This window comes from Dendrobates tinctorius, unplaced genomic scaffold, assembly GCF_039654945.1.
Source record: "Dendrobates tinctorius isolate UK_male_01 unplaced genomic scaffold, ASM3965494v1 ptg000111l, whole genome shotgun sequence".
In the NCBI taxonomy this organism is placed as follows: Eukaryota; Metazoa; Chordata; class Amphibia; order Anura; family Dendrobatidae; genus Dendrobates; species Dendrobates tinctorius.
In genome coordinates this window covers 42,030,846-42,054,899 of record NW_027361779.1, presented here as the reverse complement: position 1 = coordinate 42,054,899, position 24,054 = coordinate 42,030,846, and the positions used below count along the sequence as shown (strand labels likewise).

At 42.6% G+C, this 24,054-nt stretch overlaps 1 protein-coding gene across 1 annotated transcript in view; it reads left to right on the top strand.

Annotated features, from left to right (window-relative positions):
• BCKDHB (branched chain keto acid dehydrogenase E1 subunit beta) overlaps positions 1 to 24,054 on the top strand; it is a 318,960-nt gene that overhangs the window by 133,657 nt on the left and 161,249 nt on the right. The window contains exon 6 of the mRNA XM_073589685.1: positions 121 to 229. Within this exon, the coding sequence (XP_073445786.1) occupies positions 121 to 229 (109 nt within the window). The remainder of the gene's footprint in view (positions 1 to 120; positions 230 to 24,054) is intronic.

The following is a 24,054-nucleotide window of genomic DNA, read 5'->3' as shown; positions in this document are numbered from 1 at the left end:
CCACCATGCCACCCTATTATGCTGTTGTACTACAGATGTCTTAATAGATAATCTAATGAGTTCCAGTTGCATGTTGCACTTTTATCTTATTCTGGTTTTGCTCTCTGCCGTGTATTTTAGGTAGTCATACCTCGGAGTCCAGTCCAAGCCAAGGGCCTGCTGCTGTCCTGCATTGAAGACAAAAACCCATGTATTTTCTTTGAACCCAAAATACTGTACAGAGCTGCAGGTAATGTGCTGAGGGCTTATATTCATATGGCTAGATTTATGTTTTGGCTGCTTGAAGAACATTTTTGGCTTTGCTTATTTAGAATTAACTGGTACGTGGATGCAGGCAAATGTTTCTAGTTAAGGCAGCAGTTGTATGCTTTGGCCATCAGAACTCTCCTGGCTTATCCATATTTTCCTTGGCCATTCCTTTACGGATTTAGTCATCTACACTTTTATTTTTAATTAAGATTCTATTTTGTATAAAAATTTTTAAGTTTTATCAAGAATACACATATAGTTATCTTACATATTCATCAAACATGGACAGAGAAAAATTAACTCCTAAAGTGCAGTTATTCTAATATTGTAAGCCATGAGGTTTTTTTAATTTTTTTCTGTCAATATAGCTGTATGGGGCTTGTTTATTTCATTATCATTTAAACTTCACTCAGCGACGCGACGCAGTTGAGTTTACATAGCGTCAAATGGAAGCAGAGTGGGCGCATGGGATTTTTATAAATCCCATCTACTGCGTTTGTATTTCACAATGCAGCTATTCCTGATCGTGGGCATGCAGCCTTAAAAGTAAAAACAAAAAACAACCAAAATAAAAAAATGAAAGAAAAGCGTGTCCACATTGCCCCCCTTTTGCTCCATTAAAAACAAAACTACAAAAATGAATAAATACAAACTACACATTTTAGTATCGCTGCATTTGTAAGGCTGTGTGCACACGCTGCGGATTAGGTGCGGATTCATCCGCGCGGATTTTGTAAAATCCGCAGGTGAAACCGCAGGTCAAAATAGCTGCGGTTTTACCTGCGGATTGCTCTGCGGTTGTGCCCTGCGGTTTTTCATCTCCTCAATGAAGGAGATGGCAAACCGCAGGGGAATCCGCAGAAAGGATTGACATGTCATTTCTTTCTGCGGATTGAAAACCGCAGATAATCCGCGTGGAAAATTCCGCACCATCTGCATTGCGCTTTTTGATTCCCATAGGGAATCATGCTACTGTACACCGCAGCAAAATCCGCAGCGTGTGCACACAGCCTTAGTGTCCAACCTCTCTCAAAATATAAAATAAATTAATGCAGTTGGTTAAAGGCATAATGAGAAAAAACAAATGCCAGAATTCCTTTTTTTGGCCTCTGCAAAACTGCAATAAAATGCAATAAGAAGCGATCAAAACATTGTATCTATGTGAGGGTGAGACAGGGCCGTAGTCGTGGCTGAGGTAAACGGCTTAGGCGCTCCCTGGTCTCCCGTCACATACACATCTCAGTTCTCTGTCAGCATACCTGTTGCTCCATTCTTCTCATCATCAGGGCTTTCCCTAGGTGGCTGTATACTGTTTCCAAAAATTTTGGCACAAACGGAGTCACAGTCCAATTCCAACTTTAAACAAGAAACTTTACTCTAAGGCTATGTGCACACGTATGCAGAAAATTTCTGCGTAAAATCCTGAATCCTTCCCAGAAAACGCCCGTTTTTTTTGCGGTTTATTTCCGTGCGGTTCCAGACCCATAGAAAATAGCTAAAAATGCGGAATTTTCCGCGAATTAATGAGCATGCTGCGTTTTTACCGCAAAGCGTTTTTTTCAGGGTAAAAAAATGCATACATCTGCACAAAAATTGTGGAATTCATTTAAATGAATGGTAAGCTTCTTTTAAGCGTTTTTGACGCGGTTTATTTGGTAATACCGCGAAAAAAACACAAAGTAAAGCTACGTGTGAGCACAGCCTTATGCGTTCTCAGTCCACTCACTTCAGTTACAGCATATACATCAGTTATCGCACAGTTTGCCTTCTTCTCTTTCCCTATGTTCTCACTGTCACCTTCCAGAACGTTCCCGGGTCGCCCCGTCCTGGTCAGCATCACAGCATCCTCCCTGTCCAGCTTCGCTATCTTTGGGAGTCCCCCCGTCTATTTCGCCCCAGACAAAAGGGCATCTGCCCACATAGCAAGCTGCCACATGATGAGTGAACTGTGTTACTGTACGGCTACCAACTGCCTTGATAAAATGCCGGATGCTCCATGGCTTAACCACAGTTAGCCCCTCCTATATTTAGCCCCTCCTACATTTAGCTATATACATCCTGAGCATAGCTCTACCCCCATCTGGAGGACTAAATAGGGTACTACACTTTCCCTACCATAAAGCAATATAACAATGTACAGTACACCTGTAGAACCATACATTAAAATATATATATATATGTGTGTGTATATATATACATACACACACTCACTGGCCACTTTATTAGGTACACCTGTCCAGCTGTGTGTTAAGACTTAATTTCTAATCAGCCAATCACATGGCGGCAACTCAGTGCATTTAGGCATGTAGACATGGTCAAGACAATCTCCTGCAGTTCAAACCGAGCATCAGTATGGGGAAGAAAGGTGATTTGAGTGCCTTTGAACGTGGCATGATTGTTGGTGCCAGAAGGGCTGGTCTGAGAATTTCAGAAACTGCTGATCTACTGGGATTTTCACGCACAACCATCTCTAGGGTTTACAGAGAATGGTCCGAAAAAGAAAAAAAATCCAGTGAGCGGCAGTTCTGTGGCCGGAAATGCCATGTTGATGCCAGAGGTCAGAGGAGAATGGGCAGACTGGTTCGAGCTGATAGAAAGGCAACAGTGACTCAAATTGCCACCCGTTACAACCAAGGTAGGCAGAAGAGCATCTCTGAACGCACAGTGCGTCGAACTTTGAGGCAGATGGGCTACAGCAGCAGAAGACCACACTGGGTACCACTCCTCTCAGCTAAGAACAGGAAACTGAGGCTACAATTTGCACAAGCTCATCGAAATTGGACAGTAGAAGATTGGAAAAACGTTGCCTGGTCTGATGAGTCTCGATTTCTGCTGCGACATTCGGATGGTAGGGTCAGAATTTGGCGTAAACAACATGAAAGCATGGATCCATCCTGCCTTGTATCAACGGTTCAGGCTGGTGGTGGTGGTGTCATGGTGTGGGGAATTTTTTCTGGGCACTCTTTGGGCCCCTTGGTACCAATTGAGCATCGTTGCAACGCCACAGCCTACCTGAGTATTGTTGCTGACCATGTCCATCCCTTTATGACCACAATGTACCCAACATCTGATGGCTACTTTCAGCAGGATAATGCGCCATGTCATAAAGCTCGAATCATCTCAGATTGGTTTCTTGAACATGACAATGAGTTTACTGTACTCAAATGGCCTCCTCAGTCACCAGATCTCAATCCAATAGAGCATCTTTGGGATGTGGTGGAACGGGAGATTCGCATCAGGGATGTGCAGCCGACAAATCTGCGCCAACTGTGTGATGCCATCATGTCAATATGGTCCAAAATCTCTGAGGAATGCTTCCAGCACCTTGTTGAATCTCTGCCACGAAGAATTGAGGCAGTTCTGAAGGCAAAAGGGGGTCCAACCCCTTACTAGCATGGTGTACCTAATAAAGTGGCCAGTGAGTGTGTGTGTGTGTGTATATATATATATATATATATATATATATATATATATATATATATACATTCAATATATATATATTGAATGTGTGTGTGTATCACCAACCAATCACGAAGCATCGTTCATTTCACCAGAGCTGTTTAAAAGAACCTGAGCTGTGATTGGTTGCTATGAGCAACAGTTTTCCCACTTGACAATACCTCAGCAGACACTGACATGGTGGGAGAAATCTAGCATCCCTGGGAACATAAGCTCCCAGCCATTGTCTGCCCACCAGAAAGGAGCAGAGAGCATATGACAGAAATGAATCACCCCCTCCCATGCCCATCACACATCCTCCATCCCATAGGCACATCTTCCCTCTTAAAGGGATCTCCGGTATGGAAGTTAGGGCAAACCCCTAAGCGCTCTGATACTGACCCCAGGCCTCTCTTAAAGGGATCATTGGTATGGAAGTCAGGGCAAATCCATCCAGCGCTTTGGTTCTGACCCCAGGCCTCTCTTAAAGGGATCCCCGGTATGGAAGTTAGGGCAATTCCACTCAGCATTCTGGTTCTGACCCCAGGCCTCTCTTAAATGGATCCCCATTATGGAAGTTAAGACCGTTCCACTCAGCGCTGTGGTTCTGACCCCAGGATTCTATTAAAGGGATCATTGGTATGCAAGTCAAGGCAAATCCACTCAGCGCTCTGGTTCTGATCCCAGGCCCCTCGTAAAGGGATCCCTGGTATGGAAGTGAGGGCAAATCCACTCTGCATTTTGGTGCTGACCCTAGGCCTCTCTTAAAGGGCTCTCCGGTATGGAAGTTAAGGTAAATCCCTCAGCACTCTGATTCTCACCCAAGGCTTCTATTAAAGGGATCATTGGTATGGAAGTCAGGGCAAATCCACTCAGCACTCTGGTTCTGATGCCAGGCCTCTCTTAAAGGAATCCCTGGTATGGAAGTTAGGACCGTTCCACTCAGTGCTCTGATTCTCACCCCAGGCTGATGGGATGATGTGGGATATTAGGAGTAGTAGTCCGGTGGCTCTGGCTGATGGGATGATGTGGGATATTATGGGTAGTAGTCCGGTAGCTCTGGCTGATGGGATGATGTGGGATATTAGGGGTAGTAGTCCGGTGGCTCTGGCTGACGGGATGATGCGGGATATTATGGGTAGTAGTCCGGTAGCTCTGGCTGACGGGATGATGTGGGATATTAGGGGTAGTAGTCCGGTGGCTCTGGCTGACGGGATGATGCGGGATATTATGGGTAGTAGTCCGGTAGCTCTGGCTGACGGGATGATGTGGGATATTATAGTGAATGTGGCTATGCGGAGTGTGCGGGGCTATACACTAAGCTTTATATCTATCTATGAAAAAACAACACCCCCCCCCCCCACAAGTGATGCATTAGGGCCTGAAGGTACAATTTTGAGAGAGATTATATACTCAGCAATTTTCTGTGCTTGCTCTGAACAATTATTTTGTGCTGACAGACTCACTAGAAGTGTTTTTTATTTGGGAATAATATAAAAGGGGTTAGAAAAAAATCTACATTTTCCTTTCCATGATACATGAAAGTCTAAGCTGGAAGCCAATAGTAATCATCAGGGCTAATCTGGGTAAATATCTAGTGGCTAGTACTAGTACCTCATGTGCTCGACGTTTAGCTCTCTGGCACGAAGATTTGGCGTTCACAGTGTTACCGTGCTTGTAGAAATGTCTGTCTGACAAGGTCTTGATATGTGATTGGACAATAGCCCAGAAGGTTAATCTGGATTGCTTTATCGACGTCTATCCTAGAAGGAGCCATGGACATACAATGCCATGTAGTTCTAAGGACAGGAGTGCTGTACTCAAATCTGAAATCTATTTTAAGTCAATAAAATGTGAGTACTTGAGCCAGTGTTTTTACGGTTTCCTCGGATACTGAAGTACAACACCAAAAAAAAAAAAAGAGAAATTTTGGTCAGCTTCAAAAATATCTAAAACTGAATTACCAGTTGTCGGTTTTATTGAGCCCTAAATGATATCCCTTCAGCGCTGGTTGTATCTGTGTTGTGCATTTATTTCTGGGGATCTATACTGCTCCATAGGGGGCCGATAATGATGGTTTACACCAATCTGTTGGACTTGTCATCTTCCTGTCATCTTCCTGTACTAAAGCTATCTATTTGGACCAAAGTTCCAGAATCTGACTATCCAGATCATGTATCTTTACTTATACAGGTTTATGTCTGACTGTTCTAGCCCTATCACTTGGTGGCATGAAATATTACTTTTTCTGAAGGGCTAAAGCCATCCACCTTTTATGATGACTTCCACTAATGTAAAAAAATGGAATCCAATGTATTGCCTTGTATATTGTCAATAGGAGATCAGCGCAGGTTTCTTGATTTGTGTAGCCTTCTGGACAAACTGCTTGCTAATCCTGTCCTGAACATGGCTATTGTTGGATGGGCTGCCACCATTGGAAAAACGCTGCACAGTACCATACATGTGCTAGCTTCCAATATACAGTTTTCTTTTTAATTCAATAATTTTTTTATTAATACATTTCAGTATGATAATAAAAACAATACCCTCACCCGCCCCTTAGTCCAAACACTGCTTTAGAAAAGCTTACAACCAAAAAGAACAGGTATGTGTGACGTACAGTTGTAAGGGGTTTAGCGTCTTACCCCTTTAATCCTCCATTTTATGATACGTGTATATATGTATTTATATATTTGATTCCGTTGAATTATTTATATTTCTTATGTTGCTGTGTTTCTGCACAGTGTACATAATAGGGACAGTGCAGTGTACAGTAAGTCCACTAGATGGGGGCACAGAGCTCAGTTAGTTAGGTCACACTGTAAAGAGTTAACATAGGAGGGGTTAGCCGGGGAGTAAGACAGGAAGGTCTTCCTGGATATGGTCAGTCAGGGGCCTGACCCCTTAGTGCTCGGATGGGCAATATGCCCAAGCTGCCAAACTACCCAGTAATGTTTAAGGGTATTCCCAGCCATCCACAGAGTGAACTTAGAGAAGAACAAGGAACAGCAGAACCAGCACTAGAGAGCAGAAGGGAGTAGAGGAAGATGGAAGGTCACTGTAAAAGTGTATGGGCAGGTCGCTCTAGTATGTGGTGGATAGCCTTGTGGGCTGGATCTCCGTTGTCTGAGGCAAAGCAAACGGGAGAATGCTCTACCGCGGTGACGCTCCACCAGGAGGACACTAAGGGGTCATCTGACCCCGTCCCGTGGAAACACTTAGTGACGCAAGGAACAGTGAAGAAAAAGATGAAGTAATGTGCCGTCTTTACTGTGATGAAAATGCTGGAAACTACGCGGATGTGCTGTTTCCTGAAGTAAATACATTTGTTCAGTTAAGAGTTGTCCTGGACCGTGTTTCTATTAATTGGGATCAGCTTCAAGTCAGCGCAGCAATGAAGACGCTGACAGCACCGTGAGTACTGATTGTACCATGCAAGAGAAGAGGTACCGGTTTCCTGTAGAGGGAGGCCAGGGTATACCCTGCCCAACTACCTCAGCCACGACTATCGCCCTGGCCGACCTTTACACAGTCAACCAGAAGATATGCAGTGTTTTTAATAGATGCTGCTGATGAACATGTTCAAATTTATATCTCACATTTAAAGGGGTGATCCCTGACTTTTTTTTTCGTTGGTGTGCCTAAGCTCCTGTCGACGATTCGGCAGCTTCTGCTGACATCATGTTAGCAGAGCAGTGGCTTCATTTCCATTCTGCTATATTGACTGCTGACGTCTTTCTGATGGACAGCCAGCTCCAACTACCTAAATGCAGGAAGCCAGCTGTTGATGTCAATCGGCATAACGTCGGCAGTTACGCCCCCGTCAACCCAGTGGCACAGAAGAGACAGAACTGCTCTGTTGACATGGACCAGCTGAATCACCAGCAGGAGTGGTCAATGACTGCTCTGTGCCAGTGCCAGGTACAACAGGCGGGTAGTCGCCTCTGTTATCAACATGTTAGTTATTAGGCATATAGTAAAAAAAAATATTCCTGGTTAACTCGAAGTCTGCATTGCCATGCACTTAGTTGAGAAGATAGTTTTAAAAAAGTATGTGTGACACTTTCAAATATAGATATGGATTCTCATCTGCTAGTAGCATTCCAAATCCATACCTAATATAATGTTAATTTCAACAACTTTGGGCAAATAATCATTAAAGGATTAACCCCCTAAAGTAGTTTTCACGTAAGAAAACATTACCGCTTAGCCACAGGATAGATGCTAACGTCTAGATCAGTGTGATCCAACCATTAGGATCCCACCAATCACCAGAATGTGTTAAAATAGAGCGAAAGTGTGCACTCAAAACATACTTCTGGAGTCCCAAAGAGAATGAATGGAAAGGTGGTCGCACGTACACTGATTGGGGCTAAGGGTATGTGCACATGCTGTGGAATTTTCTGCGCATTGCATCTCTTGACAGAAAACGCAGGTAAAAATATGTGCGCTTTTTATGCTTTTTTTTTGCAGATTTTCATGCGAATTTGTATGCGTTTTTGTAAGCTAAATAAAGATATATATTTTAGCAAAAAAAAAAAAAGAATTGTGATGTCATTTCCTTGTCAAAATTGACATGCTGCTGAAAATAAAACACTGCACATCTGCGCGTATTTTTCCTTAGCATGTGCACAGCAATTCTCAGTTTCCCATTGACTTACATTGGAAGTGCACTACACTGCAGATTTGATGCAATTGGTCACATCCAAAAACGCTGCGGAAACGCATCAAAATCCGCAATGTGTGCACATAGCCTAAGAGTTTTGCATTCTGGCGACTGATTTTGGTCCGAGCTATCGGACCCTACTAATCTACAAATCATCACCTTTTTTCATAAGATAATCGATTGTATATAGATAAACCGTTTCACACAAGTTCGAGAGCTCTAAAACTCAGTTGTGCGTACCGCGACCTCTGCCCTTGTGCTAAGTGTTTTATATTGGTTCAGAGGTAGCAGGAACAATTGATATGACAGATGGGATGAGATATTACTAGAGTTTTTACCGGCATAGGATTTCATGGTCAGTCAAGCGTGCCTCCTCTCAGCCAGCACATTGACCATTTGCCCCAGTAATATCGATGATCTCATAGAAAGGGATGGTTTATGTGTTGCATTTGCTGTGTTTTTACTAATAGAACGTATGCATGTATTACATTTCATGTGATCACTTTGTTTAGGATTTTACAATTGCTGCATGAATTTATTTCGATTTTAACCCCCATTGAATGGTTGTTTACACCCCATGGCTTTCGGCTCAATTACTTAATAAATAATATGTATGTGAGATAGAGTTGCTTTTTTTTCCTGCAAAAATTACTTTACATTTAAACACAACACTTTGTTCATGTGACCTCTGTACAGAAGGAAAAAGGAAGGTCACTGCCATCTGCATTGATTTGTGAGAAATGATTGTAAGTGATTCATAGTTGGTTCTCACAGCTACACGGAAACCTCTAAAACAGACTGACCGTGAATGAGAGAATATGACTGATTATTAAATAGAACATTCAGCAGGGTGAGAAATAACTTTTGCAGAAGTATTTTTGCTTTATTTTGATGGGTTAAGGTTATAGTAATGCATTTCCTACTTTCTTACTATGTTCCATTATTGCTTGAAAGTGGAAATTAAATGTATTTATAAGTTTTTATAAAATAACTTGCTTAAATGATCACTGTTTTACAGTGTAGGGATTTCTTTAAAAGCTTTGGACACCTAGTTGTTAGGATTTAAAACACAACTTTCAGTTTGCATTTTGTCGTGATCTTCATTTCCTATTTAGACCCCTGATATACAGTTTTGATTCTAGTTTCAGGCTTTTCTTTCGAGATTAATGTGTATCTATGGTGCTGCTGTCTTCACGAATCCACATGTATCGGCAAAGCGTTAGTCCTTAAGTGATTTCCCTTAATTTGCTTTTCTCCCTACTTACTGTAAGTTTTCTCTACCTTCCCTGAGAAGATACTTTCTCCACTCTACACACTGATCTGTCATACGCAACACTCTCCCCCCAACCTGCTGCAATCTCAAGTGCTGATTTACAGGAAATGGAGAGCAGAGAAAACTGTAAGGGTATGTGCACATGTTGAGAATTTGGATGCAGTAATTTCTGCACCATTTCTTGGCGGAAAAAATGCAATGCCGCTTTTTCGATGCGTTTTTTCACTTGTTTTTTTACTAGCACTTTTGGACCTCAGTGAACGATATACAGGGGTTGGACAAAATAATGGAAACACCTAACGTTTTGGCATCATAATCTTCAAACATGTTATAAACATGGAAACCATGACATATGGTAATGTTTTGTAGTTGATTATTTGTGTTATGTGTATGTAAATTAACTGTTTGTTTTGCAGAATTGTAAGAACATTGATGAGAACCTGATACCAATGGCAGACCTATCGGATTTTCAAAGAGGCCAAATTGTTGGTGCTCGTATGGCAGGCGCTAGTGTAACAGAAAGCACCCGAATGCTTGGCCTGTCAAGAGGTCCTGTCTCCAAAGTAATGACTGCGTTTGAAAGAGAAGGAAAAATGTCTGCAGCAAAGCACAGGCCCGGCCGAAAGTCGAAGTTGACTGAGAGAGACCGTCGGACACTAAAGCGAATTGTGAGAGAGGATCGCAAGACCACGGCTCTGAAAATCACTGCTGAGCTCAATGAACACCTACAGAACCCAGTTTCCACGAAAACTGTTCATCGGAAGCTGCACAAATCTGGGATTCCACGGAAGAGCTGCAATTAGAAAACCGCTGCTCTCAATGATAAATGTTTCCAAGCATTTAGAGTGGTGTAGAAACTCCAGAATTGGTCCCTCGAGCAGTGGAAACATGTGATATTCTCAGACGAATCATCGTTTACCCTATTTCCGACCTCCGGCCGAGCGTACGTTTGGAGACAGCCGAAAGAAGCATTCCATCCAGACTGCCTTCTCCCAACCGTAAAATATGGCAGAGGTTCTGTGATGATCTAGGGTGCTATTTTGTGGAGATTCGCCGAGCCAATGATATCCCTTTATGGAAGAATTAACAGCCGAGATTATTTAGGCATTTTGGGCGACCAAGTGCATCCTATGGTTCAAGCACTGTTCCCGGAGGGGAACGCCATCTTTCAGAATGATAATACACCAATTCATACACCAGAATCGTTAAAGCATGGCACGAGGAACATTGTAATGAAGTTGAGCATCTCATCTGGCCCCCACAATCCCCAGACCTCAACATTGAGCATTTATGGTCGATTTTAGAGATTCAAGTTAGACGTCGATTTCCGCTGCCATCGTCGCTCAAAGAACTGGAGGGTGTTTTAACTGACGAATGGGCTAAAATTCCTTTGGAAACAATTCACACCTTGTATGAATCCATACCTTGGAGAATTGAGGCTGTAATCGGACCTACACCATATTAAACTAACTTTTGTTGATGTTTCCAGGTGTTTAGGTTATTTTGTCCAACCCCCTGTATATACCAATATTAATCAATTAAGTTCAACATAACTTTTAATAACACACATCAACGACCACTCAGTCCTTACTTGACTGAAGTCGATCATCCAGTCCATTGTTAAATAATGAAAATCACGCAGACAGAGGGCTGCTTTCAATAAGGCAATGCGACAGTAAAGCCCCCTTTACACATAGCGATATCGCTAAATCGTCACCGATTTTGTGATGCAGTAGCGATATCGCTACATGTGATACTTACCTCCGACTGGCTCCCCCGCTGGTTATCACCGATCGCGTGAGAACGTCCTGGGCCTTTTCTCGTCGGGGGCTTCCTGCTGGGCTTCCTGCTGGCGCTGACGTGCGATGCGTGGACGCGGGCGGAGGACGTCATAATCGCCGCGTCTGACAGGTAAGTAACGACCGCTAAGCATCGCTGGTGAGATCTGCCTGTGTGGCAGCTCACTAGCGACCATTTAGCGATGCACCAGCGATCCTGACCGGGTCATATCGTGGTCGGGATCGCTGGTGCATCGCTAAATGTAACAATACCCTAAGTCTTGAAGAACATGGTGGGTGGGACAGGAGATCTTCAAGTGCTCCTGAGAGATTGTCACCACAGATAGTGTGCCTCAGCCTAAATAAATTCATTCAGCATCCACCAATCATCTGGTCCATGTTGAGCGGGAATAGGCATCTTCAGGGCAACTTGGTCAGCCTGATCCTGCTGGCTTCATTAACCCTTAATATAACTTGGACAAGAAAACCACAGATTACCAAGATAAACATTACTGCTGATTAATAGATAAAAAGTCCTATATTCCAATGAGTCCCTTACATCTTACAGACCAGGGGGTTTAGATTCACTGCTTCGCAAATGCATGCAAAAAAGCAGCAAATCAGCAAGCATTTTTGGCCCTACGTTTTTATAGTGTTTTTAACTGACTTAATTGACGTCAATGGGTGAAAAAACACTGCAAAAAAAGATGAAATAATTGATACACTGCAGACTTAATTCTGCACCAAATCTACAAGTCACAAATAAGCAACGTGTACATGAGACTACAGGATTCTCATTCACTTTGCTAGCATCAGGATTCTCTTCAGGTTTTTCCCTGGGAAAAACACGATGTGTGCACACAGCTCTAAGGTGTGCGCACACTGAGGTTTTGGAGCTGAAACTGAGCAGAAACTCCAAGTTTTTGTGGCGTTTTTGAAGAGGATTTGGAAAGTTTCTGCCTAACCTTCTTGTGCACATACCCTTAGAGCTAGGAGCAGAATCCTGATGTGGGCACTTAAAGGAAACCTGTCACCAGAAAAAAACACTATTAACTTTGGCAGCGTTGCTAACCTGCCTGGTGCCCGTCCGTAGCCAAATTCTATGGAGAAAAAATTAACTGTTATTCTTCCCAGCAGCGCTAGAGTTTGTCACACGGGTGGCGCCTGTTCAGTATATGGTGTAGCTGCTGTAACTGCGCCCCTGGCTGTCAAGGGTGTCAGGGGCTGTAGACAGTCACACTGCATCTGGCTGCAGAAGGTCTCTGCTGTTGGCTTTGCAGACGCCTTCCTAATCCTTCTGTGGCAACCTCCCCCAAACTCTAATTGACACGCCTGGACTGAGTGTTTATAGACTTTCTCTGCTTCTGAGAATCGCTAGTGACATTACCATTTTTCCCTGTTGAGGCTTAGAGTTATAGCTATTTTCCTCTTAGAGGACATCTTTGTTACCTCTGAGTCTACTCAAGATAAGTGTTCCCTTGTTTGTCTATCCCAGCTGTCTTTAGTTGTAGTGGGGATTCAAACAAATGCTCACCCCATCCTTCCGTAAGCAGGGCTTATTGCCTAGGGTCAGGCAGGGTTTAGGTTCCTGCTCGGCGATAGGTGCAGAACTTATATAGGGATGTTTAGGGCAGACAGGGTGACTTTAGATCTGCCTAGGGGTCTCACCTTCCCCCTTCCCTAGTGTTCAGCTCCCTTCCCCTCATTCCTTTGTATTGCACTTGGTCTTCCCACATTGTGTGTGACACCGGCCCTGACACTGGCTCTGCATTGGGGCCAGCTGTCAGTCTGTGCAGGGGGTGCGGTGACAGCCGCCATTCTGTATTCTCAGAGCAGTGACTAAACCCACACCAGCCCGCCCCATGACTGAAATGGAACGCTGCTAGGGGAAATAAAGTTCATTTTCTCCCCGCAGCGTTTAGATAAGTGTGGGCAGGAAAAGAACGCTACTAACCTGCAGATTAACCCCATATCTGCTGTTTAATAAAGTTTTTTCTGGTGACAGGTTCCCGATAAAGCATAATTTGGCAAATTCATGACAACCCACCAGCCACAGCTTAGTCTGCAGACAATCACATTCTTGTGAGCAGCCCACAGACAGTCATAGGTACCAGTGTCCTATGTAAAAGCAAAAAAATTATATATAATATTTTTTCATTTTTTTTTTTATTTAAAAAAAATAAATGTAGTTTTCAACAACTCTAGATTGCTAGTTAACTGAACTAAATTGTGGTCACAACTGTTGGGTGCTATGGAAATATTTGTATGTTCTCATACAGAATAAGCATGTGGGCTGCATAAAAACTGCACTGTAAAAATACTGTCGTATTCATGCTCCTCCTTAAAAAGGTCCACGCGTCTCAAAGTGGTGCCCTTTCTGCACCTATCTGGCAGTCCTGATTGAATGTTGCCTCCGTGATCATGTAGTTTGAGTGCATAGAGGGGTGATTCTCACTTGCCTGATTTCAAAGACTAAAAATGATGCCTCCCCTCCAAAAACAAGGGACATGGTGTGCATCATGAACGGATATTTCGGGTTTCTGGTTACTTTTGAAGCCCATATCTAGTTGGTGCTGGAATAAACATGTACCGAAAAATTGCCTCCCTGCACTCCGGAAACTACCTGATGTGAAGCGCATATTCAGGGTGCACTTTTTTAAGTTTTTAAGGGCATTTGTCATTTCTTGACTTTGGCAAATTATATAAAGGGGTAACTTAGACTGCAGAACTTGTATTGTTGTGTTAACCTACTGCTTGAGTGGACTACAATTTGTGCATATTTTTGAAGTTCCTGTCTGCCAAATAGTCCGACACTTGAACTGTACACCCCGTGGTCCCTGATGAATGTACTGCCTGCTAATCATTGCCTTATGTTGCAATGATCTATATCATCCAAATCTACAGTTTGCGAGGACCATTTGAAAAGCTGGTACAGAAGTGAAATTCCAAACTTGTAGGAAACTTTGACTCTATAGTACGGTACATTAAGCTTTCATCACTTGGCTGCATTATTCATGCTGTCCTGATACCCTGCAGATAGGTTACGAGCTGGTTTGCATTCTCATTTCTGCCAATAAGGATGTAATGATAAAGAATCAGGAAAGATGAGTCACCTTGACATTCTCCAGCTCATGCGGGTAATGGAGACTGTCTTTTGACCTTTTCTGTGTAGCTTATTGTACCACGTATGACATGCAGAAAGTGATGGTGGAATGAATAGAACTTGCATCAATGGTTGCTATGGTGAAAAGGAAGCTGCAAGTGTTTGCTAATATGATAACATATTCATTTTTCCAGAGTTTGCGCTGATATAAATGAATCAGATTTCGTTAGCCTTTTTTTTTTAAATTATATAATTATAGTTTACGCACTGGATTTTTGTGGCTTTATCTCTTATATTACTCATACACATTCAGTGCTAAATTATTACTGGAAAAACTATTGTTCCTTTTTTTTTCTGTTTTTTTTTTTTTGCGATAGTTCATAACTTATTGTTAAACAATCATTCTTTTATTGTAAATTTATTATCCGTTTGCCAAAGCTCAAGCAATGCCTTGGATCTAGTTTAAAACCGACTTGTATGTTCACACAAAATGATTATTACATGCAGATTTGGCATGGAAGATAAATCCACTATAAATTCACCTCTCTGTGGCTTCAATGGAAAATCTGAATTAATGTACTTTTTTTAATGCAGATTTTGAGACCATGTTATATAGACGTGATGGGTCACTTATTTAATCAGATTCTGCAGTAAAATGATAGTGATTTGTAACATGTATATTTTTTGCACATTCAGTTAGACTAATCAACAGTTAGGTCCAGAAATATTTCGACAGTATCACAAGTTTTGGCATTTTAACTGGTTACCAAAACATGGTTACAAATTCTCAGCTTTAATTTATTCACATCCTAATTGGAGTAAAGGTTTAGAAATTACAGCTCTTTAATATGTAGCTGCTTTTTCAAGGGACCAAAATATATTTAATGGACTGAATGGGCTATTCCCTTGTTAATTCATAATCAATTAAGCTGGGAAAAAGTCTGGTGCTGAATCCAGGTGTGGCATTTGCATTTTGAAGCTGTGGCTGTGAACACACAACATGCGGTCAAATGAGCTCTCAATGAAAGAGAAACAGACCATCATTAGTCTGAAAAAAAGGAAACCCATCAAAGAGAGAGCAGAAATGTTAGTAGTGGCCAAATCAACAGTTTGGTACATTTTAAAAAAACAAAAACAAAAAAAAGTGCACTGATGAGCCTGGGAATTCAAAAAGGATCTGGATGTCCACAGAAGACAACAGTGGTGGATGATTGCAGGATCATTTTATTTGATAGCTAGGATAATTTTCAGTTTGTGACTTTTCCCATCGGCTTGGCCACAGTGCCCATGGTTTTTACAAAGGTCTTTGATCCAGTTATGGCACTGCTGCGGGCCAGAGGGATTGTTGTGATTCATTACCTTGATAACTGTTGTGAACACTTTTGACCTGACTTCTGAGTTTGGGCTCCCTCTGGTGGTTGCTGCGGGTAATGGAGCTGGTCGGGTTGACAGAAGTCAATCACCTGAAGAGGATGATTGGGGGTCAGGTGCTACAGACTGGGAAGATTTAAGTCAGCAAGCTTCCCTCAGTTGTTGCTGGTGATTTGGTTTTCTTCCTGTGCATTTTGAAGTCCGCTTGCCCCCTGCTTGGTCCTGCATCGTTCAGATAAGTTATTTGTTTGCTGGAATCTTTTTGCATTTGATCCAGTTTTTGCCTTTCTCTGCTTTCTGCTTTGCTGTGTGGGTTCAGCATTGTTCCCTGCTGGGACCCGTGCTGGACCCAGTTCCACATGCCACAGCTTATGTCAGTCTGTTCAGTATTGCTAGTCCCCTGTTATATCAGTATCTTTTGTTTTGCTTCCAGTTCACACCAGAATTCTGATCTAGTGGGGGCGAGGTCGTGGGGCCTCAGTATTTTTGCATATCAGACGTGTTGGATTTTTCTTAGGGTTTTTTGCGTGATTGCAGACAGTATCTTTCCTGTCCTGTTCTATCTAGACAGTTTGAGCCCAATCATTTGCTTACTCTATTTTCTGCCTGTGTTTGTGCCTCATCTTGTCTCACCGGCAATATATGTTTGGGGGCTATCTATTCCTTTAGGGTTCTACTCCGGGGCAGTTTAGCTTTCCCCTTTCTTGCTTTAGGCTTAGTTAACTCTTTGGCTATGCCGAGGTGTCTAGAGAATTGTAGGGACGTCCCATGGCTAATTCTAGTTGTGTTGTTAGTTTTAGGGGTCTGCAATCCGCTTAGTTACCAACCTTTCTGGTTGCCTAGCTTAATCCCCGGCTATCCTCCTCGGTGACCTAATCATAACAGATAGCATTCTCTTCAAGGCTCCTTCTTAGAACCTATAGGTGGTCTTGAACACCTTGGTAAGTTTCAGTGAATTTATAAACAGTGCAAAGTCCTCTCTGATTCTGGTGCAGCGGCTAAGTTTTCTGGTGATGATATTCAACACAGTACAGACAAGACTCTTGCTCCCGTAGGAGAAAATATCAGCTCTTCAGTCCAGCATCCAGATGAGGTGACCAGTGAAGCTTCTGCATGAGATGCCTGGGCCGGACGGTGACAGCTCTCTAAGTTGTTCCATTTACGCAGTTTCATTCAAGACCTCTGCAGAACCCCCTTCTATTGTGTTTAGATTGGTCAGTGCATTCTGTGTATTGGCTTATTTCTTATATCCTATATCTGTTAGTCTCTTGGATGGTGGTTAACATCACCTGTATTATATCAGTCGTTCCTTCCACCTCAGTCAGAGACAGGTACTGACGACAGATGCCAGTCTCTTCAGATGGGGAGCAGTCTTCCATCCTATCTCCGTTCATGGCTAGTGGGAGAGGATTCTCCCTATGAATGTATTGAAACTCAGAGCCATCGTCTTTTCACTTCATTAACAGTACCTGCTTTCTGGTTTACGCGTACAGATTCAGTCTCACAATGCCGCTGCGGTGGCACATATCAACCATTAGTTTGGAACTTTGAGTTGATCATCCATAACAGAGGTGTCAAGGATTTTTGGGTGAGAGGAAGTAAGAGTATTGCTGATCTCGGTGATTCATATCCCTGGAGTGGACATCTGCCCCGTAGATTTTCTGAGCTGCAAGGGGTTTTCCACAGAAAAGTGGTCACTTCATCCAGATGACTTTAGATAGATTGGTTTCTGGTAGGACACTTCAGATGTCAATCGAATGGCGTCCAGGCTAAACCACAAGGTATTCAGGTTTGTGGCCAAGTTTTAAGATCCACTGGCAGTCGCTATCAACATTTTGGCAATCCCAATTGTCCTTGTTCACTCGTCCATACCGGTTTCAACCCCTGTCCCTGTTACTCATACTTCTGAAGAAGATCAGGCTAGAGGGGATTCCTGTCATGTTCATCGCGCCGGACTGGCCTCAAAGATCCCGGAATGTGGACATGATGAACCTTCTGATAGATGTTACATGGGCTCTCCCGAAACATGCAGATCTTATTTCCCACTGTCTGCTCTTCTATCAGAATTTACAAACGACCAGTTTAACAGTGTGGCTGTTGAAGCCACAATTGTGAAGGCTTCAGGACTGTCTGATCCATTTATCCAGACTATGTTTACGGCACGAAAGCCTTCTGTTGCATGTCTACCATCGTACATGGAGGGCCCACTTTCATTGATGTGAGTCCAGCAACATTGCTCTACTATCCTTTTTCTTACTGGTGCTTCATCCCTTTTGCAGTCAGGTCTGGATTCAGGACTGCTTAGCTTCCTAACGGGTCAGGTGTAGAGATGGGCAGACACCTGGATGTTTGTGTCCAGTGGGTTCGGGCGAACAATTGCAAAAAGTTTGGTTCTGGTTCGGGTCCTGGTACCCATTCAATTGAATGGGATCCTGAACATCCTGTTTGCCTCGCTGTCATGTGCATGACAGTGGGGCAAACACCGCTAATGATCGGCGCTGAAATCATCCCCGACTGTCAGAGAGCCGTGGTTCCCACACTGTGAAAAGACAGCGTGATCGGAGGTATAAAGTTTACCACGGTCATTGGTGTCAGCGGATGGGACAACTGTTCCCATCATCCGACACCTGCTGCCGCTAATAACAGCGAGATCAGGAGCAGCTGATGAGAGTATTAATTAGACGAGCCCTGCGTTGTAAATAAATTAAAAAAAAACCAACTCTTTCCCTGTATTTTTGGCAAAACTCAAAGCTAGGGGGCTGCAAACTTCAGCTGTCCGCTTCAACAAGGCTGTTTATCGAGAACAGAGGTGTCCCCACGCCGTATTTTTTAATTATTTTAATTTTTTAATTATTTAAATAAATAAACGGGTGTGGGGTCCGCTCCATTTTTGACAACCAGCCTTGTTAAAGCAGACAGCTTGGAGTTGGTATTCTCAGGCTGGTAAGGGGCCATGGATATTGACCCCCCCCCAGCCTAAACATAGCATCCAGAAGCTGCCCAGAAAAGGCACATCTATTAGATGTGCCAATTCTGGCGCTTTGCCCGGCTCTTCCCACTTGCCCTGTAGCAGTGGCAAGTGGGGTTCAAATTTGTGGGGTTAATATCACCTTTTTACTGTTAGGTGACATCAAGCCCATGGATTACTAATGGAGAGGAGTCTATATGACACCCATCCATTACTAATCCTATAGTTGTATAGTAAATAAAAACACAGCCAGAATAAAGTCCTTTATTAGAAATAAAACAAAACACACTTCCTTTTTTATTTAAAAATAAAAAACACCGCTATACTCGCCTAACGCCTAATTCCACCAAAGCCCTCGTTCTCCTGTAATAGAACAAAAATAAAATAACAATATCCCTCACCTGTCTTTTGTTCTGTCCCATGACATAATCCATGTCTGGGGGAAAAACAGTTTTCAACCTGGACGGTGCCAAAATGTGACTGTCCAAGCTGAGTGACCAGCTGTGATGTCATCGAGGTCAACTCTGGTCACTGAGGCTGCGTTCGCAGTTGGGCTGAGCTGCCGTGACCTCGGTGAGATCCCCACTAGCACCATGGGAGCTGCCCTTTGAACTTGCATTTGTTTTGTTTTATTTCTCTTGGTGTAGATATTCTATTTCTTTCATTTCTTTAAGCTTTAGTTCCTTTTGTTTCCCCAACTGCTTTCTCGCTAACGGAGTAGGCCTTGTGTTGACAGGAAAAGTATAGTCTGCTGGTGAGGAGCCAATTTTTTTTTTTCATTAAGATACTTTGTTAGTGTCAGCCTCCAGGTTGGACATATAAACCTATTGTTCCAGAGTCCCCTAATGAATACTATGAGAAAGATTTTAAGGAGGGTGCTAAATATCTTCATTTCTCAGCTTAGTATTGATTATTTTGTAAATATTTTCCATTTTTGGCTCAGCCACTTTACCTTATTCCTTCTAGTGTGTGGCTGTCAGGACAGAACACCTTACACTGGATTATGTTTAAAGGGGTTTATCTGTGTTAGAGACCATATGTAGGCTGCAGATGTCATGTACTGTAGGCATGATGTCATTGCTACTGCCCTGTCAGCAAATACGGCAGTGGCAGAGAGGCAGCGCTGAGAATGAAAATGTTAAGTAAAACTTTTGCTTTGGAATAAAAACAATGTAACCTGGAAAAGCTCTTTAAATATGAAATAGAGTTTATCTCACCCCTTTGTAGCCAATAGTAGAAGTATTTTAGGGGTATATCTCCCTCAATATTGTACCGTGAAAATTATCCCTTCTAAAAAAAATATATACAGTGCCTTGTTGAAAGTATTTGGCCCCCTGGATCAGTTCAACCTTTTCCCACATATCATGCTTCAAACATAAAGATACCATATGTAAATTTTTGGTGCAGAATCAACAAGTGGGACACAATTGTGAATTTATTGGTTATTTTACATTTTTGTGGAAATTCAAAAACTGAAAAGTGGGGCGTGCAATATTATTCGGCCCCTTTAACTTAATACTTTGTTGCACCACCTTCCCATCAATTTTAAACATCTTCACTGTCAATGCTGAAGAAAAGCAGGCCCAAACCATGATGCTGCCACCACCATGTTTGACAGTGGGGATGGTGTGTTCAGGGTGATGAGTTGTGTTGCCTTTACACCAAACATATCGTCTGACATTGTTGCCAAAAAGTTCGATTTTGGTTTCATCTGACCAGAGCACCTTCTTCCACATGTTTGGTGTGTCTCCCCGGTGGCTTGTTGCAAACTTTAAATGACACTTTTTATGGATATCTTTGAGAAATGGCTTTTTTCTTGCCACTCTTCCATAAAGGCCAGATTTGTGCAGTGTATGACTGATTGTTGTCTTATGGAAAGACTGTCCCACCTCAGCTGTAGATCTCTGCAGTTCATCCGGAGTGATCATTGGCCTCTTGGCTGCATCACTGATCAGTCTTCTCCTTGTTTGAGATTAAAGTTTAGAGGGACGGCCAGGTCTTTGTAGATTTGCAGTGGTATGATACTCCTTCAATTTCAATATGATCGCTTGCACAGTGCTCCTTGGGATGTTTAAAGTTTTGGAAATCATTTTGTATCCAAATCGAGTTTTAAACTTCTCCACAACAGTATCACGGACCTGTCTGTTGTGTTCCTTGGTCTTCATGATGCTCTCTGTGCATCAAACAGAACCCTGAGACTATCACAGAGCAGGTGCATTTATACGGAGACTTGATTGCACAGAGATGGATAATATCTATCATCATTAGTCATTTAGGACAACATTGGATCATTCAGAGATCCACAATGAACTTCTGGAGTGAGTTTGCTGCACTGAAAGTAAAGGGGCCGAATAATATTGCACACCCCACTTTTCAGTTTTTGAATTACAACAAAAATTTAAAATAACCAATAAATTTCATTCAACTTCACAATTGTGTCCCACTTGTTGTTGATTCTTCACCAAAAATTTACATTTGGTATCTTTTATGTTTGAAGCATGATATGTGGGAAAAGGTTGAACAGTTCCAGGGGGCTGAATACTTTTGCAAGGCACTGTATACATATATTTCCTTGTCATGGTAATGAGGTTCTGTATTTCTCCATGTGGACTACAATTTAGGGCCTTGATTCAATTTATTTTTTTTTTCAAGCCCCTTTTACTTTTTTGGGTTTATCGTATTTGTTGATGTTTACTATAACAAATTCAATGAAATTGCGCCCACAATTCATGAACAAAGTCACAAAAAAGGAGCTTTAGCTTGTTGTGCACAAAATCACTTCTGGGTATTATTGGAGTGGAGTTGAACCAAACTTTTTGAAAGCACAAATAGAATAATGAATTGGGTGCAAACACACAAAACTAGACAAAATACATGCACAAAGGCGATGATGAATTGGTGCCTAAGTTTTTTGAAAACCTTCTGCATAAGCAAGAACTGTTGATGCATCAATAAATTCAATGTTAGGCACTGCTTAAAAATATTTGAAATACACGGTCGTACTGTTTAGTAGATTGAGGTTATGCAAAAAGTGTAGATCAGATGTCCCACTGTGGTTAATATCGATTAGAAGTTGTCCACTACTATGTCATTGATGACCTACCCTTAGGATAGTTCTGGGTTGTATCCTGGTCACAAACGGAGCGCAAGAGAGGGTGAATTAACATCATCTTTTTATTAGTGCATGATCCATAACGCGTTTCAACAGAATCATCTGTCTTCCTCAGGTGGCAGTACACAGATCACATGAGGGGGCAGGTATTTAAAGGGGTAGTGACCAATGGGGGGAGAGACAGGTGATTAATAGTTCAAGACAATTAAAACATGTTGCATCAAGAAAAACAAGGTAAAAAAATTAAAAAAATTATATATCAGATACAATAAACAATTAGTATTACTGGAATCATTAAAAATAAAGATAAAAATATGCTAAAATAACATAACAGATAAAATACACTGACTATCAAATGGGTTTCTCAATCATTAAGTTTAACCCTTCTGGTGCTAGCGTACCTAGTTTAAAGATCCAAAAACTTTCCCTCCTTATTAAGCTCTCATAGCGATTGGGTACGTCATCTCTGATATGCTCTATAACTGTGAGCTTTAGCGAACCTGGATTCTTATTGTGTGCCAGCAAAAAGTGTTTAGATAAGCTGTGAAGCAGATACCCGGTTTTAATATTTTGACGGTGTTTATTCAGTCTATTATGCATAGACTTAATAGTCCTGCCCACATATTGCAGCCCACAGTCACATTCAATTAAGTAGATGACATAATATGACTGACAGGTAACATGACAGTTTATTTTAAAAGATGAACTAATAGTGCGAGATTTGAAATATTGCACCCCGTTTAAAATAGATGTGCAACAGAGGCATTTGGGAGTTCTACAGGAAAAACACCCTGGGTTCTGCGGACCTTGGGTTATTGGTAGGGGTGAATGTCTGATACAAGTATTGCTCGGGGCCACCAAATTACTGTCATGGTCACGCGTGGCTAGACACAGCGCCTCCAGCAGGGCGGATTTAGATGACACGCGTGACCCTGGATACACCGCCTCCAGTGGGGCGAATTTAAATAATAACACGTGCAGCTGGATACGCCGCCTCCAACAGGCGAATTTCAGAAATACAGGTAAGTCTGGAAACCCCGCCTCCAGTAAGGTGAATTTAAACAATAAAAGGGAAAACCTGGGTAACAATAACAATGGTGGCCCTGCGATAGGGAATGGGGACGTGGAGACCTCCTGCACTCCCCTGAGTCAGTGTCTCTACACTCCTAGTGTTCCCTAGGCCGGTTCCGCACTGGGCGCCGCTCAGGATACCTTTAAACCCTAGCTCGCCCTCCACCTAAACCCTCACTAGTGAAGAGGACGGTGCGGAAACTAATCCCACAACTGCACTAAACACACATAAGGAAAAGAGACAAAACAGGGGAACATGACTTAGCTTTGCTCTGTTGCTTATGCTCCCAGCAACAGAGCCCACCACCTGCGTGCATCTTCTCCTCCGACCGGGTCCAACACCATAGTGCAGCCTTGGAGCAAACAGAGACCACCACCTGCGTGCAGCTGTCCAGAAAACAGAGTGCAGCATATGAGTCCAGCTTTCCCGCAAAAGAGTCCAGCATGTTGAGTCCAGCTTTCCAGCAACCGAATCCAGCATCATGAGTGCAGCTCTACACCATAGCTGCCACTCCACCAAGCCATGCAAGAACTCCTTGCTAACATCATAGCTGCAACTCCACCAAGCCATGCCAGCCCTCCTTGCAGACACCATAGCTGCCACTCCAGGACTCTCACTGAGCTGCCCGGGACTCTCTTCAGCTCCATTCTTCACCCAGGCTTGCATGTAACTGAGGACTAATCACCAACAGTGATTGACACACCTGACACTCTTATAGAGCAATCACACCTGTAACATAATTGCGTGCACAAACTAAAGTAACCAAGTGCAATGACGCTCACCACCACCGGGGGGCAAATTTAGAACAAAAGACACCACAGTGCAATGATCCTAATGGCCACCAGGGGCAAAAACCAAACCTTGGCACACAGCCAAAGGGAAAAAAAAAAGGTTATTTTGTGCATTTATCTGTCAGATCCAACCTGGATCGTGACAATTACGTATGGTCTGATTCTTTCTAAAAATTGTCATGAGTTGTGCCGGTAAAAGGGTACACAAAATAGGATGCACAAACAAGAAATTG